Source organism: Rhineura floridana, chromosome 9 (assembly GCF_030035675.1).
Source record: "Rhineura floridana isolate rRhiFlo1 chromosome 9, rRhiFlo1.hap2, whole genome shotgun sequence".
In the NCBI taxonomy this organism is placed as follows: domain Eukaryota; kingdom Metazoa; phylum Chordata; class Lepidosauria; order Squamata; family Rhineuridae; genus Rhineura; species Rhineura floridana.
Window position 1 is genome coordinate 51,913,062 of NC_084488.1, and position 18,355 is coordinate 51,931,416.

The window sequence follows — 18,355 nt, forward strand, 5'->3', positions numbered from 1 at the left end:
CCCACCAGATAATTAACATTCTTATAAAATGTTTCTCATCCTTCTCATCAATTCCCAAAGGAGGAAGTAGCTGAAAAAACATTTCAGCTCACAGTAAGTTGATTATATTTGTTTACCATTCACACACCCTCAAAATTGCAGGTCTGTTTGTGTGAAGAGAATGCAGCTCGAACAGTAGAAGCAGGTTTGCGTTAAATCCAAAAATAATATTGTTGTTATGGAACCAATCCATCTCTTCTTTGGCCTTCCTCTTTTTCTACTCCCTGCTGTTTTTCCAAGCATTATTGTCTTCTCAAAGGAATCCTGTCTTCTCATGATGTGTCCAAAGTATAACCTCAGTTTCATCATTTTAGCTTCTAGTGATAGTTCTGGTTTAATTTGTTCAAACACCTAATTATTTGTCTTTTTTGCAGTCCATGGTATGTACACAGCTCTCCCCCAACACCACATTTCAAATGAGTTGTTTTTTCTCTTACCCGCTTTTTCACTGTCCAACTTTCACATCCATACATAGAGATTGGGAATACCAGGGTCTGAATGATCCTGACTTTAGTGTTCAGTGATACATCTTTGCATTTGAGGACCTTTTCTAGTTCTCTCATAGCTGCCCTCCCCATTCCTAGCCTTCTTCTGATTTCTTGACTATTGTCTCCATTTTGGTTAATGACCGTGCCAAGGTATTGATAATCCTTGACAAGTTTAATGTACTCACTGTCAACTTTAAAATTACATAAATCTTCTGTTGTCATTACTTTAGTCTTTTTGACGTTCAGCTGTATTTATTTATTTATTGTATTTGTATACCGCCCCACAGCCGAAGCTCTCTGGGCGGTTTATAGTAACTAAAAACATTAAAAACAAATATACAAGTTTAAAGCACATCTTTTAAAAACAATTTAAAACACACTTTAAAAAATTTAAAACAAATTTGTGCTTTCCTCTTGTTGAGCCCCAGCTCTCCCAGGGGAATCAGGGTGGGGAGCTGGCCAGGTCCCAGCCTCCTCAGATAGACCAGGGGGAGGAATCAGAGGTAGATGAGACTTTTGAGGACAATGAGGGAGGGGGAGTAGTTGACAGCCTGCCAGTTCCTACAGACAGTTCTTTCACCGAAGTAGACTTCGCTCCACCTATAGACACCCCAACAGAGCCGTTGGGAGATGACCAGGCAGGTGCACCAGCTCCACCCCCCCAAGATTCCCCACCTGGCACTTCAAATGCTTCCCCGCCTCCTGAGGCATCTATCAAGCCTGTACTGTCAGATGAGCCGGCAGAGGCTCACCCCCTTTTGCCCCGTACGAGATGTCGAGAGAAGGTGGAACTTCAAAGGAGTCAGATTGCAAGCGATGACCTTCCCTACTCAAGGTGGCGCCCCCTGACCCAGTTGCTGAGTCAACTTTCTTCACACGCTGCAGAGTACACCTAGGTAGCTTTGCCTTTGATGTTACTCTAATAAAACAGGAATTAATTCCAGTCTCGCCTCCGTCTCGTGATTCTCATTCTGGGCAAGACACCTCTTTAACTGTTATCAGCATTCGTTTCAAATCATTACTGGTTTCTGTTAGTAGTATGGTATTGTCTGCATTTCTTAAATTATTGATATTTCTCCCTCCAATTTTCACATCTCCTTCATTTTGGTTCAATCCCGCTTTCCATATGATATGTTCTGCATACAGATTAAATAAATAGGTTGATAAAATACACCCGTCTCACACCCTTTCCAATTGGGAACCAATCGGTTTTTCCATTTGGATGAACTACATTTTATTTATGTTGCTTCAACAACAACAAAAAAGGCACTGTTCACAGTGGAGCTTCCCATGCCTATGCAAACAGAATCTAAGACAAGTTGACAATATGACAAAGGGGTTCCTATATCCTCCCATAATGTATTGTACATGCATAGTCTAGAACAGCCTCCCCCAACCTACAACTCCCACCATTGCTGATCATTGGTCATACTGCCTGGAACTGATGGGAATCAAAAACATTTGCAGGGCACCTAGTTGAGGAAGGCTGATCTATAAAGTTTGAGACTACTATGCACTTGGCAGGAAACACCCCAGTGCCATTTAATTTATATGGATAAGATGTGCAAATGCATTCTTTATCTCCACAACATAGCAGCATAGACATGCCTTGAAAAAGATCCTCCCACCCAAAAAACCAATAATCTTAGTCATGATTAAAATGGACTTTGGCCTAATTGATACACAGTGATGACTATAGGAAATCCCTTACCCATATAAGATTCCCATTTGTGCCCCATCACATTTAAATACATTTATCACATGCTTTGGTTGATTCGTATGTAATCTGAGTAGCATGTCAGCAACTGATAGCATGTCAGTGGTGCACCCACTGACTAACACTATAATCTCATATTTTCATTGATTTCTTATAAGCTTGCGCATCCTAAGGATATTATCTACTTGGAGGATTGAGACCCCATCACTTGCTCTTTAGTCCTTTGTCCACCTAGGGCAAGGCATCTTGGGCTAGCCATCTGATTATAATCTTAGACAAGGTGGAGGTATTGTGGGTATGGAAATTTACAATTAGTCTTGGGTGGGGTTGTAATCCCTCTCAAAGACCAAGTCTATAATCTGAGAGTGTTCCTGAACTTGGCATGAACTGGGAATGCTCAGGTGGCTGAAATAGCTAGGAGTACTTTTTAACAGCTTAGGCTGCTATGCTAACTGTGGTCGTATCAGGAGATCTGATTTTACGTTGGATGTCAAAAGTGCATGGATAACCATGTTAGACTACTGCAGTGTGCTCTATATAGGGCTGTCTTTGAAGGTAATTCATAAACACAGCCACCTGGGTTCTGACTGGAGCCAGGACATCTGCTCATGTAACATCTATACTGCACCAGCAGCACTGATTGTCAGGGAATTTCAAAGCCCAATTTAACATGCTGGTTTTAATCTTTTAATCCTTCAGTTGTTTGGTCTGAAGTTACCTGAAGGACCACCATCACCCACCCATATCAGTGTGCATGGCAAGCCTGCATGCATGTCAAGATCAGCATGCCTTCTCATGCACCTGCCTCAGAGTGGTCAGGTTGGTAGTCAAAAGGGAGAGGGCCTTTTCTGTCATGGCCACATGCCTCTGAAATCCATTGCTGATGGGGGAAGCCAAGGCACATCATTACAGACATTTAGGAGAGCCTTAAGACCTGTTTGTTTTCAATGGTATTTGCTTAAGATGTTTTCCATGGTTGTATTACAGAATTGCTGACTATTCTGGATTGTAAACTTGTAGCAGGTTTATGTAGTTATAGGCTGGAGCTTTTATTATTGCTGCCTTTTTATTATGTATTTTGAGATTGTGGATGCATTTTATTTTATCTTGTAAACCACCCCGAAAGGGCTTTTGGTCTTAAAGTTGGCCTAAAAGTATTTTAAATAAATAAATATCAGTTGTTATTTTAAAGTGAAATGCTTTTAGAAAATATTTGTAACACACCTGGCAGCTCTTTTTGTTGTATTGATTTGTGAAGTCAAGTAGAGATTAAAAGGTGCCAGCTGAGTTATCAACACAGGAAATACTGGAAAGTCAAACAATGTAAGAACTATTGTGTCTAATAGCATGACTGATCCACAGAATCTAGAAGCCAGTCTCTTGTAAAGCAATTCTTAACTTAAAGCACAAACTCTGTATATGAAAGCTTTGATTTCAGCAATGTCAAGAACTAATTACATGTAAAGTTGATTGAGTATAAAAAAAGTAGATATCAATCATTTTAGTCCCACACAGCGCACCATAATCCAATAGGCAAGAGGCATTGCTCTGCTTTTAATCAATCCTTATTTTCATAACCATATTTACTGGCATTGTTTATTGTTATACAGTCACAGACCCATTAAAATAAATAAGATACATATTCGATAAAACATCAAAATAGTTAAAATACAGTATTACAGAAGATAAGAAAAAAGAATCCTCTTGCGCCTCCTTTGGGCAGAGAAGAAAACTTGGCCACTGACTCTGCTGTTAGCTTATTGGTATCAGCCAAAAGAAAATTTCAAGTATCAGTCCAATGACCTTCCAGGAAATTTCCTCATGATGGGGCCAAGTAGTCTATTACACTCCTCCTTATAACAGTTACATGTAAAAAAGACACGATCCAGTGATTCAACAACTTCATCTCCACAGGAGCACAACCAATCCTCATAAGGGGCACCTTGGTAGCACCCTTCCAAGAATGCAGAAGGAAGACATTGATTCTAGCAACACCAACTTATAAATAAGATATTTCCATACTATAGCCTCCACGGATATTACAGAAAAGCTGCTAAAGTTGGAATGACTGGACTCATTTGTGAGAGTATGTTAGATCTGACAATACTTCTTTTCTCCTTATTTTAAAAATGTATGACATAGTGGACTGTTCATACAGGAATCGTATTTATATGACATGCCCTTTTACAAATTAGAAAGGTGCTTACAGCAAGAACCTCAATATAATTACTTGAACAAAAAAGCTTATTTGCCACGCTCCTTATTGATCACAACCTCCAATTATAACTTATGTGTAAATTCGAGGAACTTGCATGTGTGAATGGAGGACCATGGGCAAACAACTTGGTCCAAATACCAACGCTCAGCCATGCCATACACAATCTTTTGTGATACACTGCATCTCTCTCATATATACTGGCCAAAATGTGAATTACAGGTTGAAGAGAACCATGAACTACAAAATCATAAGTTAGAAAGGCAACAGAGATGTCATATATCTTAGCCACATTAAGAAGCTAGCATGAGAACACCACCTTTAGTCTAAAAATACATTTACTTGTAAGTAAGAATGTGAAAGTCTCAAATTTTGAATCCTGAGGCAAATCCAGGTGTCTGTAGAATTTGCTTTAGATGCATAACCAGATTTGTTCTATGTGAGTCTTGGACCAGATATTAAGAAGTGTCCTGAACCATATCCCATTTTGTTCTTTCCACAGCGGTTTCACAGAGAAATGGAAAACTCCTAGCACTTACATTTGGCACGTTTCCCTACTTGCTGCTACCTAAATATGGCCTGTCAGCAACAGTTTCTCAAAAACCCCTTCTCGCTGCCTCGATCCTTCTTACAACTGTCCACCTTTACTGCACCAAGCTTGCAGCATCACCTGTTCCTGTGCTTGCTCCTCAGATTTTCTCAGATTCCTGGATTTTGTGTTAGTAATCCTGTTAATTAAGTATTTCATTGGTATGTTTGAACAGGAACATGTCCTCTTTTGAATCTCATTATAAGACAAGAAATCCACAATAATTTGTAGCCGAGTCTGAACACAGTAGTACTTTCCTGCTTATACCTGAGCCTAGTGCTCAAAATACAGCTCATAAAGAGAGATTATGATGATGATGTCATTTCACAAGAATTATGTCTTAACCTCACAAATAACCACAAAAGTTATTGTGTCTGATTTTCAGAGGAATAAAGAAAATATATTCGGATTTTTTTAAAAAAATGTACATCAAAAATACTTTTGACCCAGAAGTACCTAAGCTGTTGGCAAGTTCAGCATCTCAGACTATCCAAATTTATATTTAGCAAAATGTTAGTTTGGATGCTTCTCTTTTTCCCCACACACACCCAACTAATAAATCAATATTAAATAACACCCTATAAATTCAAAGACATTCTTTGCTGCATCTTAAAGTTTAGGAATGCTTACATATGAGACAAAGATGATTAATGATTGAACACAAACATATTTCATATGGCTCAATCGTTTTCATCCTCACCAAGCAATAACACAACAGAGGCTATCATCACTGCTATTTCAGGTAAAATTTTATAGATAATCAAAATCATAAAAAATAGCCAACATAGTACATTAACAGGATAAGAAATAGGAGCTGAAGAAAGACCAGAACATTAAATTAAAAAGTATTCAGGTTTGCTTAGTATATGTTTTCTCAGGTGTACATGGGTATGCGGAGGTGAGGGGAACTATACCATAATGTGGGGAAAATGCATATAACACTGGTGTCCTTATGTATGTATGTAAGTATAAGTCACAATTGACAGCATGGCCTGCATTAACATCTGGCATTCTAGGAGAGCTACCAGGACCCTCTAGCACAAATACCTGTTCTGGGCCTCACCACTTCAAGCGGTTTGTGTTCTGCAATGCCTGGCATGATAGCATCCCAACAAAGGGCAGCTTGCCCAGAGTCCTCTCAAACCTGGAGATCACCTGGTTTGGCAGCAGGCTTTCACTGCAAGTAATGTGGTGAAGTAACATTTATTCCATACCTTGTGGTATAAATCTTCCAAGGAGATCAAGATAGTGCACATGGCATCCCATCCACAAACACATGAGAGTTAAGATGAGAGATAGCAAATAGCCCAATGTTATCTAATGAGCTTCACATTTGAGTGAGGCTTTGAACCAGAGTTTCCCCAATCCTAGGCACAACAGTCGAGACGCTACATCATACTGGCATGTGCCATTTTTTACAGATTTGTACATTCATGCCTGTTATCCAATGGTTTTAGGATCCTATGCATGCCTTTGATCAGCTAGCAGTTCATAAAATGAGAAGAAATATTAACAAACTACTCACAGCTTTGGCTTAGCAAGCACCGGTGGTGGTGTTTTTGTGGGTGAAAGCAGGCCATCAGGATGAGGAGCAGATTTATCAATACTGGTGTTGCCATTAATCACCCCATTTACTCCATGACTGGGATGAACACCATTTGTTTCCTTCTCTGAAGAGTTGAGCTGTAATTGAAATGCTGCTACACTCGATCTAGCATTGTTCATCTGGTGGCTCTCTGAGTGCTTTGGAGGAAGCTCAACAGAACTAATCTCAAGATTTGGAGGTGGAGGTGGGAAGTGGAGGAAGTCATCATTGTTCTGTTCTCTCATTGAAAAGTCATACCTGGAGCTTTCAGAAGAGGCTAAAATAGAAGGGGAAAAAGATAATATAGATGGAGATTGTAACTACAACAGATAATTTCAATTATCTTCACAAACATAGCATTAGTTCATTGAAGGTGAGGTCGCCATTTTAGTTCGTTACACTTAACAGCTATGCCAAAAGGCCTGCCTTTCTCAAGGTCTCATGCACATTTGAGCTGATGTAATGATCTTAATGAATATTTATTCACTGCTGTTGTCCATTATGTAGGTTGAACTAGTTGCCAGTTAACAACAGTAATTGATTTATGAATATACAGTATTGGCTGAGTGACTGAGTTCGATGCATCAGTTTTGTTAGCACTCACCACAGATATCTGACATCACTGTGCGTGAGAACCGCCAACTTTTTCTAAGGATTTTGTATGCACTTCTGTTTCAGATTTTACACTGACAGAAGGATTGCATTTTCGCTTGTCAGTGTAAACTCAACTTTTTCCATTTTGCCTCTGCTGCCACCTAGCCTCAGAAACTTGGTGTTAAAATCTGCCAGATCTACTTAAAAGTTCTCTCTAGGTGCAAGACAAAATATTAAATTATTGTAATACATTTCAGTAATTATTTTTATCAATAAATATCAACTAAACACAAAATATTATTTTGTAATTAACTGGATGCATTGGGATGTCAATTGTTTACAATACACACTATTAATTGGATGTCAGTAAAGTTTGTTATTTAATGGAAGAGAAGAGTTTTTTGGCCAGTCACTATCATTATCTATTATTTCATAAAACTGCCTAAAAATGTTCACTGTATATATCATTTAAGATAGGTTCTGAATCTGCCTTTTATACATAGTTTATCCTTAGATTAACCTCCTTTGTGTTTGTAAGTACGTAACACTAGAGAGTTTGGTCCATACAATTAGCATACTGACTGAAACAGAGATCAAATAGCTGCCCACAATTCTCTGGGGGAGGAGAGGCAACCCTGTTTCAGTTGCAGATGCTTGGTATACTTGACCTTCAAAATTAGCAGCTGCATTTCTGGAGGTTGAGGGAGATCTATGTAGCTTATTTTCTTATTTCATGAATGCCTTTGAAGATTATGTAAAAGCCTCTTCTCCAAGTCCATTACACATTCTTCCTACCCAGACACAGAGTAATCAACTCAGCACTACAGGATGTGGAAAGACCATCAGAGACTAAACATGAGATGCACCCAGAAGGGGAAAGAGGTGGTCTCACTACATTACCACAGCTGTGTCCAAGAACGGCCAGAAAAACATCACTGGCTTCCACATACACATTAAACACTATATCAGCACTGCTGAATACCTGACAGTACAGTCAGCTTTGCACTGCTTGTGACTGATCCATAATCATTTCTTGCTGTACATGTGAAGGTTCCTGCATCCTCAGGAAAGGTCTCTGCGATTACAACAGTACATATCTCCTCTAAAAATAAATAGGGGGGGGGAATACAAACCAATAAGTGAGCAACTTTGTATACAAGATCATAAGGACTGCTATGAGTTTGAATTCAATATGTAATTGTGAATCATGTTGTGTGTTAAACAAGAAGCACAGAAGACATAAGCAGTGCCAGAAGGAGAGTGAGGAGAGGGAAGGGACCCCAGAAGAGTAACTTGCCCTCACTTTCATATTGCTGGATCCCTGTGGTTACTTTCACATGCAAATTATGACTAAATCATAAAGTGCAAGTTAAAACAAGACTGTAATCCTAAAGAATACTTACTTGACTCCATCAAAAACAAGAAGGCTTACTTCAGTTTGGTAGGGCTATTGAGGTTCATGGGACAGTGGCAACAGGGTGTACTTTACCACATAGTAGCCTTGCCACAAATGCACACTTATATCAGATAAAATATGATTAAGATAGTAGTGTAAATAAGAAATATACAATTATTTCTCTTTAGAAATCTAACATGAGGGACAAAGCTAGACTTCCCCAAATTCAATTTGCCTCTTCTACACCCCCCTCAATACAACATGCATTTCTTCTGACCAAAGACTAAGACTTAAGGTCTAAAACATCCAAGACCACTGATAGGTCACAGGCTCATCATCCACATATCAGCTTCATCAGACATTTGGCCCTCCCCCATCCCCAAATCTTCCTTTGTAATTAAAACATGTGTCAAAGTCTTTGGTACCAGAAAGTATGGCAAATTGCTTTAATGGAAAATCTTACTTATAAGATTAAAGCACAAAGTAAAGGAACAGAGGCAGATAAATTTCGAAGCATTTGGTACAAGCTGGTTGAATGTGCTTCAGCAAGACATACATGCAATTTCAGCCCATGGGAACTTATGGAGAACTGTATTTAGACAGAAATACATACATGGAGGGCTGAGCCCTAAACTGGATTGTGACAAGAATGATGTACTCCATGATTGTGTATGCTTGTTTCTTTTCTTGTTGGTATGTTTTTATGTGTTTATATGATGAAACCAATACAAATATCCTATCCTACTATATAATTTTTTGTGAGGCATCACACTGTAGGCACAGCCTAGCTGTGGTGATATGGTGATGGTGGTAGTGGCAGCTGAAGCTGGGAACTGAACCAAGGATGGGTGGGAAGGGAGGTGAGAGCAGGAGAGCAAGCAGGCAGTGGCAGGTGGCAGTGAGGGAGCGAGGAAGGAGGGCGAGTGATGGGGGAGGCAACACAGGGCAGAAAGCGGGAGAATGAGTGGTGGGTGGCAGCCTGGGCAAGCCATGGAGTGACAGGCTAGGGCAGTCTTCCTGTGTGGCTTGCTGGGGGGGGTGCCTTGGCAACCTGGGTAGAGGGGTTGGCACATGAAGTGCACAGGGACAGGGAGTGCCTAATGTTAAATAAATGTTTCAGAGCAGCTTACACAAATCAGTATACATATTTTTTATAAAACAGATAAAGTCTAAAGCAGGACCAATTTTATTAACATTTAAAAGCCTAATTGAATAAAAAAGGTGCCTAGAAGATCCCAGTAGATCTGGGTGCCAGGTAAGCAATGCAGTATTTGGGACAGCATTCTAGGGTCAAGTTGCCATGAAAGAAAAGACTTTTTCCTTGCATGCTACTTGCTTAACCTCTGACAGCAGGGACACCCAAAGAAGAATCTCTGGGGACCATCACAACAAGCAGACAGCCTCATGTGGATGCAGGCAGCCTCTTGCTGTCCAGGTGTCATGCATATAATGACATCAGATGTGCTCAACATATATGAGCACACCATTCTGTTGGGGGGGGGAATGAGTTGATCAAAAGCTAAAGATGAGCCAACAGTGCCATGTGGCTGCAAAAAAGGCAAATGCTATTTTAGGCTGTATTAACAGATGTATAGTTTCCAAATCACGTGAAGTACTAGTTCCTCTCTATTCAGCTCTGGTTAAGCCTCATCTCAAGTACTGCTTCCAATTCTAGACATTGCACTTTAAGAAGGATGGAGACAAACTGAAACAGGTTTAGAGAAGGGCAACGAGGAAGATCAAGGGACTGGAGGCAAAGCTCTATGAGGAGACACTGAAAGAACTGGTCATGTTTACCCTTGAGAAGAAAAGGCTGAGGGGAGATATAAGAGCTCTGTTCAAGTATTTGGTTGTCATACAGAGGAGGGCCAGGATCTCCTCTCAATCATCCCAGTGTGCTGGACATAGAATAATGGGCTTAAAGTACAGGAAGCCAGATTTTGGCTGAACATCGGGAAAAACTTCCTAACTGTTAGACCACTATGACAAGGGAACCAATTACCTAGGAAGGTGGTAGGCTCTCCAACACTGGAGGCATTCAAGAGGTAGCTGGATGGCCATCTGTTGGTATGCTTTCACTTGGATTCCTGCATTGAGCAAAGGCTTGGACTTGATGGCCTTATAGTAGAGTTGGAAGGGGACTATTCTATTATTCATTTGTGAAGCGTCTAAAGCTGCACTCTAGTTGTACACAGACATATTCAGTAATTTGCACAGCTAGATAGAAGGGCTAATTATGAAATAAACACATTAGTCACTCAGCACAGTCCAAGTTCTGAAAATGCAAAAGTCGTAGACATAAACACATATCCATGAACCATCTTCCAAAGAGATTTGTGCTTTGCATACAGAAAACTGCACCATCTGTATAGATGGTTTTTAGCTTCTGGGGAAATTAAGCATAGTTTGTCACTTCAGTACAGGCATTGGGAATTAAAAATGAAAGATAAAAAGAGCCAGCTGCGTGTGGCTAATCTCGTATGCAGTATTGCATAATTGTGCCGTAAATGCAAATATGGTTCACAAGCAATCCATTTTTTTCATTTAAACAAGCCTATAAGAATTGCATACATCCCTGCATCCACCATTAGGAATTGCCTGTGCTAAACATTTGCCTTCATTTCACTTATTAACATATTGAAACCTATTGATACCTGGGCTATAATAAAATATTTCGCATTTTACTGCAGCTCTTCTCATGCCACCATTTGTCATTATTAAAAGCTACTAAGTAGCCATAGCTTGAACAGATTCACACTATATCATAGTTTAGCCTGACCAGAATGAACTGAGTCGAGCTTCAGGTTGATGTGCTTGGCTCAAAGGAGTTGAGAAGTTTTTGCTTCTATTTTTGATTAGTCACACACAGCTTGTCATGTCATCTAAACTTGACAAAGAGTGGTTAATCCTAACTATGGCTTGTTTTCAAACCAAGCCAACTTGGGTATTTCCCTTATTCTTTCAAAAACACTGAGTGAAACTGAGTGTTTTTTGTACTAGTAATTGTACACTCTGAAGTCAGTGGGTCCTTAGTCCAGCTACAGTACCGGAGTATGCAGATGTGATCTTGTGCTTGTAGTCCTGAAGGTTGGATTAATTCAGAAGCAAATTTTAAAGAATTTTAAGATTCTTAAGGCTGCACTCCTGTGCCTGCTTACCAGGGAGTAAACTCCATTCACCTCAATGAGACTTATTTTCAAATGAAGATGTACAGGATTTGCTGTGGTACAATCACATTTGCCTTTTAGAGTGCAGAAACTTGGACAACTTTTTGTATTTCTAGCCTCACTATATCAATGTTTGCAGGAAAGTAATGTAGCCATACAGAATGAACGACAATTGTCTTCATCCTTAAATTCAACTATTATTCCCAGGAAGCAATTCTTCAGGTTACAGTGAGTGGCAGCTGATTGGTCTCTCAATTAAGTTGAACTGCTTTTCTTTTAGAAATTATTATATATTATCATATATCCAAAGACTTCCTGTGCTAAAGACAGTCTGAAAATGAAGGACTGAATTAAAAAGGTTCAGTATAGGATCCCATCCTCTCTCCAGACTGTAGTACAATTTCAGCTGGCAGCACAGCCTGTGGAATATGACAAAACTTTTGTTGTCTAGAATTACTTAACTCATCCATTTTAATCTGATCTAGATTATGACTAATGAAAGATAACATCAGATAATTAATAGCAAGATAGTTATTTTCAGCTAGGAAGACTTTTTACAGTATTCGTAGTTTCAGACAATAGATTCTTTTATATAATGCAGTTTTGCAGTGTTAACTGCACAGATTCCTTTCATGTACAAAGTCAAGTTGTATATCTTAAAATTGATGAAATCAACAGGATCAAGAATAAGCACACATAAATAGGCTCAGGATTGCTATCTTGATTCAATCAGTAAAATGATGCCAGCTAACTGAAGTGCAAACTACTATTTGTATAATAATTACAGACAAAGTTACAATTTGTTTTAAATTCTAGTTCACTCTATCCTGAAAGTTCAGGAGAGGCAATAATATAAGAGAAGAGAACCTATGTGAAGAATCCAATAAAATCAAACTAAACACAAGTATAGCTGGTACTGGAAGTTTCATTCTGTGCCAGCTTGTTCTCAAATAGCAACAGATCATCTAAAGGAAAAAAGAGATCCTATACTTTTTAAGATCACTCAGGCTTTGGCACCTCTCCAGCAAAAGGGGCTCCACAGGGGTGGCAACCACTGAATCTCTGTCCCATTTTCATAATCACCCTAACCTGCCCCAAAAGAAGATTACAACACAAGACCATGGTGCGGGTGGCATAACATAAATTTTTATCAATTTGCTTTTAAACTTTAATTTTTTTAGTTATTTGTATTTAGGCATTTTTGTCTAAGTTTACAAAGCTTTAAAAAGTTTTAAAGGTTGTCTTTATTTTTCATTGACCTTAATTATTTGTTTTACTTATATTATGTAATTTTAATAGTATTAATCTATAAACTGTTAAGTATTCTTATCTGCAGTGTCCCTGAAGAAATGCAGTTTGAAACACACTAGGCTTTTTTCATATGCCCAGATGCTTTTAAAAAAATCATCAAGCATCATCATATACTAATAGCACTCAACCCCAGAGCCCTCTTCAGGTGTGCACATTCTCTTGTAATCCTTTGTGGGGAGGTCGCAGGGATTATCAGAGTAGTTCCCCACACCCGCCCCATCATTTTTCTCGTAGCTATCAATGACTGGTGACTGATTGAAACAAGGAACCTCCTGTACTTATGGACGTTCCCCACACACTTAAGAAACTTGGTTTTCAGGATTCTAAAATTGTGTTGGCAATTCAGACAGTATTTCTCAAACCTGAGGAGGGTGATGAGGACAACAAGGTATAGAAGAGCTAGGTCACACAGATCCAAAGACACACACCCCCTCACATTTTTACTTAACAAGTAGAATCATAGAATAGTTGGAAGGAGCCTATAAGGCCACTGAGTCCAACACTCTTCTCAATGCAGGAATCCAACTTAAAGCATATCTGACAGGTGGCTGTCCAGCTGCCTCTTGAATACTTCCAGTGTTGGAGAGCCCACCACCTCCCTAGGTAATTGGTTCCACTGTCATATCACTCTAACACTTACGAGGTTTTTCCTGATGTTCAGTCTAAATCTAACTTCCTGTAATTTGAAATATCTAAATATTGTTTTTATTATAACAAAAAATGCAGTCATGTAAACCTCTCTCTCTCAAAAAAAGAACTAGGTTGTTTTAACACTAAAGACTGCATTTCATCTTTAACAAATCCAAAATTGTGAGGCAAGACCACCAAATATAGTCAGTAAATCTCTACTCAAAACTATTCCTAAGATCTTTTAAGGCCAAGCAGATACTAGACTGTTTTGAAGGCTGCAGCCTCGTGCAGAGTTAGGAGTAAGTCCCACTAAATTCAGCTGGGAACTATGAGTAAAGCCATGTATAGAACTGGGCTGTAAATGTGGCCTTATGCAGGCACTACAATTTAAGTACAAGTAAATAACATGGGAGAAAAGGCAGTGGGGATGAATGCTCTAGCTTTGCTCCCCTACCTTCACCCCAAGTCACTGTTTTACTCACCTTTCATGAGCTGGGGAACATTTTGTAACTGTGGATTCTAAAATATGTGTGGGGAGCCTCCACAGACATAGATGTGGGGACAAAACTCGTGTGCTTGTCTCCACTAACCCCCATGTAATTTACCACAATTGCAACACCTTTGCATTATAAACCGCCTTTGTATCATGAATGCTTCTCTCATATTTTAAATTTTCTGATGCTTTGTAATTTGTTTTAAATTTTTGAAATTTAATTTATATTTTAAATTTTGTATAGTTATCATTATAAGCTGCTTTGAGACCTAAATGGTGAAAAGCAGGATATAGTTTTTTTATATTATATAAATAAAAAACACACCTGCATAGAGCTTGGGTTATACTAAAAACATTACACCATTGTTGCTTTCATTTGTAACTTTGATCTTTGTCTCCTGTTTTATGCTTTATATTAAATTCTAGGAAGCAAACATTTTCATTAAGCTATTTTAACATAATTAAGTGATCAGTGCTACATCATTCACAGAAATTCAAAGCTGCAAAAAATCCGTTAGCATAAGACAGCATAATATGTTAATAGCAGTGATATTATACTAACAGAGGAAAGCTATTTAGGTGAAAAGTAGCTTATAAATTCCAGAAATTAACATATCAAACTTGTTTTCTACATCCAACCTTGGTTCTTTGTCTACCGTAAAAGAGTTTCCAGTTTTAAATGACAATGCATTAAACAATGACATAGTAGGTTGGAAATATAAAGAAAAAAGTCTGAGGCACACACAAAAAATTCAAGACTCCTGTAAGAAACCTGAGACAGCCCAGTTTCCACAGCAAGGTCCCAACTAAAACAATAGATGGTATCAGATCACTCTTGTGAAAACTTCCATTTTTATATAAATATATATGCACTTTAGAGTCTGTAATAGAAGCAATAAAAAACTTGATGACATTTACAATTAAGCAATCTGAGAAGTTATGCCTGCATTTTACCAGTTACTCAGTTGCACTGACTTGATAACGGAAGAGACATTCCCATGGAAACTAAGGACAGAACTACACATTATTGGTTACATCCACATCATTGTCTCCTTCTGCTGGTGGGTGTGAGGGAAATGTACATGATGCCACTATGTCACAGGGAAAATATTATATAACATGTTAAGCGGGATTGAGGGAGAATATGATGTGGGGATGCCATCTTTGGTGAAAACCCTGCATATTGTATAATGTGTACTTCTGCAGAAAGAGCCACTTTGAGCGTTAAATGAAAGCAGTAATAGATATGAGTCATGCTGGTGTTTCTCATACACAGCCACAGCTGTGTAGAAGCCACTTGTACCCGATGCTGTCTCAAGTAGCTAGTGACTCATGTGAAAGATGCAACCACAATTTCAATTATTATACAAATTAAAATTTGTGATTGGGATATTTTACATTGAATAAAGCTGAATGTTTTGGCACAGCTTATATTTATAACACATTCATTTATTTACCACCTAAAATTTTATTTTAAATTATTGTATTATGTTGTATCTTGTTTAGTATTTCCATACAGACACACTATTTTCTTTTTAGAGGTATGCATTTATTAATTATTCTAATAAAGCTTTGAAAAAAGAAAGGAAAAGAGAAAGATGAAACCACTTGGGGTGGTGATTGGGTGGAAAAGAGGCTCTGTCCATCAGGGTACAACTTCACATGCAGTAACCAGCCACATCAGATTGCATCATAGAAATTGGGCTTTGAAGAAGCTGCAGCACTATGTGAAGGACATCAAACAAACACACTTTTTGTACTTCCAGGAAAAGGGTAAAGGGTGGGATGCACAAGCACAATATGGGAGAAACCATTCAAATAACTTTCTATAATAGAAATTCGCCAGTTTCCCCTTTGGATGATGCATTGAAAACTAAAAAAAAAATCCTCCATAGTTCTGCTTCTACTTTTTATTTTGCTACAAAGTAACTGAAATTTCACATCATCAGAAAAAAGGAATTTCTAGCTTAATAAGATGATAATGTGTGGCCAGTGTAATGGTTCATGTTTGAGACAGAGACTGGAGAGATCTGGATTCAGTTCCTAGCTCAGCCATAATGCTCACTCGATGACCTTGGGCCAGTCACTACATTTTTGCCTCAACTAGGTGGTTGCGAAGTTAAACTAGGTTAAAGAACATACCCTCAGCTCCTTGGAGGAAGAAATAAATAAAAGTGTAGTAAATAAAATGAACACACATAGACAAAAGCCCTTTTCACTCACATGAGCAGGAAGAACAGGTCCATACTTTCTGTTCCTGCTCCTCCCACTCAGGGGTGTAGTCATCCATAGTCTTGTAGGGTCTTAGACCCTTTGCTTTTTAGGGATCAGAGTCCCTATGCCTCCAGCAACCTCTGAGTCAATCAGCATGAAAGGGAAGTGTGTCAGCCACTGAGAAGAATCTTCTAACATGCCTCCTTGTCCTTTCTTGCTGATTGGAGCCAATCAGAATGAAAGGAGGTAAGTCAGCCACTGAGAAGTCTCTTTTCAGTAGCTAACACACTCTCCCTTTTCATGCTTATTGACTCCTAGGGATGTCTGCTGTTGTGAAAGAAGGCATTGACAAGTATCTCATTCTCAACCCAGCATGGGGGTGGTGAGGCCTGAAGCAAGGAGCCTGTTGAATGTATGTAGGCTCCCATACATTTCAGAATCCTGATCACCCAGGATTCTAAACTGCATGGGGAGCCTGTATGTGTACCACAGGCTCCCTACTTTAGGCCTTCCCTTATGTCGACAGTGGGAGGGCCGGGACTAGTAATGGTGAGACAGCAGAGCTAGCAAGCATGGCCCCACTTCTTCCCTCACATGACTATAATTGCATAATGGGAGAATGCTTAAGAAGGGCCAATACTGACAAATGTTGAGGCAGCAGACACTCTGCAGAACTGAAAACAGAATGGTATATATTTTTTTAAAAAAACACACCCAAACTTGCTTCCCCTGCAGCATGCTTGAACTGAAGGCTTTTGTTAATACATACATTTCTTAATATGATTATTTTTGATATTATAAAATGGCTTGTTGGGCTTCAAGCTTCCAACTACTAATTCAGCCCCTGACAGTCATGAGTTTTCTAGTTAACCCATCTAGACTTCCAGAGCCCACATTTTGCTGCCATAGATTAAATTTAATTTTGTTCTAATCCATTCTTACATTGCATGAGAGGAGCAAGCATCTCATCAGCGCCTCCAAAGGGAGAGATGGGTATTTACAAGCTTCTTACTAAGACAAAAGAGGCCCCATTTGATGGCAGTGTAAAAAGGGGGAGGAAATATGATCAAGGAGTTGCATGTGTTGGGATTTCATGAAATCACTATTCTGAAAATAAAAATGTGCCATTTCTGTCGGAGCTCTATAAGCAGTTATAGACACGCTAGCTGCTGCAGCTGACACCCAAAAGACAAGTAAACTGTAAAATATATTCTCTTTTATCAGGGAAGGAAAAGTCTGCTGTTTCAAGAATTTATCTACAGAAGTTTCCAGTCTTATTCTTTAGCCTCCTATTTCCTACCCTTCTTTTCCCCTCCTTGATTATCTGAAAGTGCTGAATCAGCTCTCCAAGCTATTTTGTGTGTTCCAGTTTCTTTATCTGGCAGCAACCTTGTTGTTCTTCAGCCTAATCCATCTGTTGAACTGTTCCCCTTCCTAGAGGAAGGACCCAGAACTTCAGTGGGTTGTGCAGGAGAAGGTGCCCAAAGAAATCTGGAGAGTTCAACTGAATATAGTGTAGGTAACAGGCAATGAAATTGAACGGTACTGTAGGTATGCTAGTATAGCAAACAGAGAAAGTGCAGAAAAGAAGGGTGCCACAAGCCTCATTCACTTTTTAAAATCATGTGCTCTCCAAGTACATGAAGGGTTTGTTGCATTCTTTAGCTGCACCCCCTCCATCACATCACTGTCGTTGTTCCCATAACTCTCTGCATGTTGGGAGCTGACCTTCTGCAGCAGGAAGTCTATTATGCTCATGTACGTTCCCTGCACAATCTTTTAAAGTTCTGAATTGTACAGGAAGCCTATGCAAGTAAAGCAAGCTCCTCACTGAAGTTCAGCTCCTAACATATGGAGGAATGCAGGAGGGGCAATACAAATGTGACGGCATTGTATAGTGCTGAATGCCTGCAGACG

At 39.1% G+C, this 18,355-nt stretch overlaps 1 protein-coding gene across 5 annotated transcripts in view; it reads right to left on the reverse strand.

The window, feature by feature from the left end:
• The window catches only part of PALLD (palladin, cytoskeletal associated protein), a 331,056-nt gene that overhangs the window by 164,011 nt on the left and 148,690 nt on the right, over positions 1-18,355 (reverse strand). For all 5 annotated transcript variants that reach the window (XM_061584126.1, XM_061584129.1, XM_061584128.1 and 2 more), the window contains 2 exons: positions 8,210-8,329; positions 6,574-6,910 (listed from right to left, as the gene is read on the reverse strand). In XM_061584126.1, coding sequence (XP_061440110.1) covers positions 6,574-6,910; positions 8,210-8,329 — 457 coding nt within the window. The remainder of the gene's footprint in view (positions 1-6,573; positions 6,911-8,209; positions 8,330-18,355) is intronic.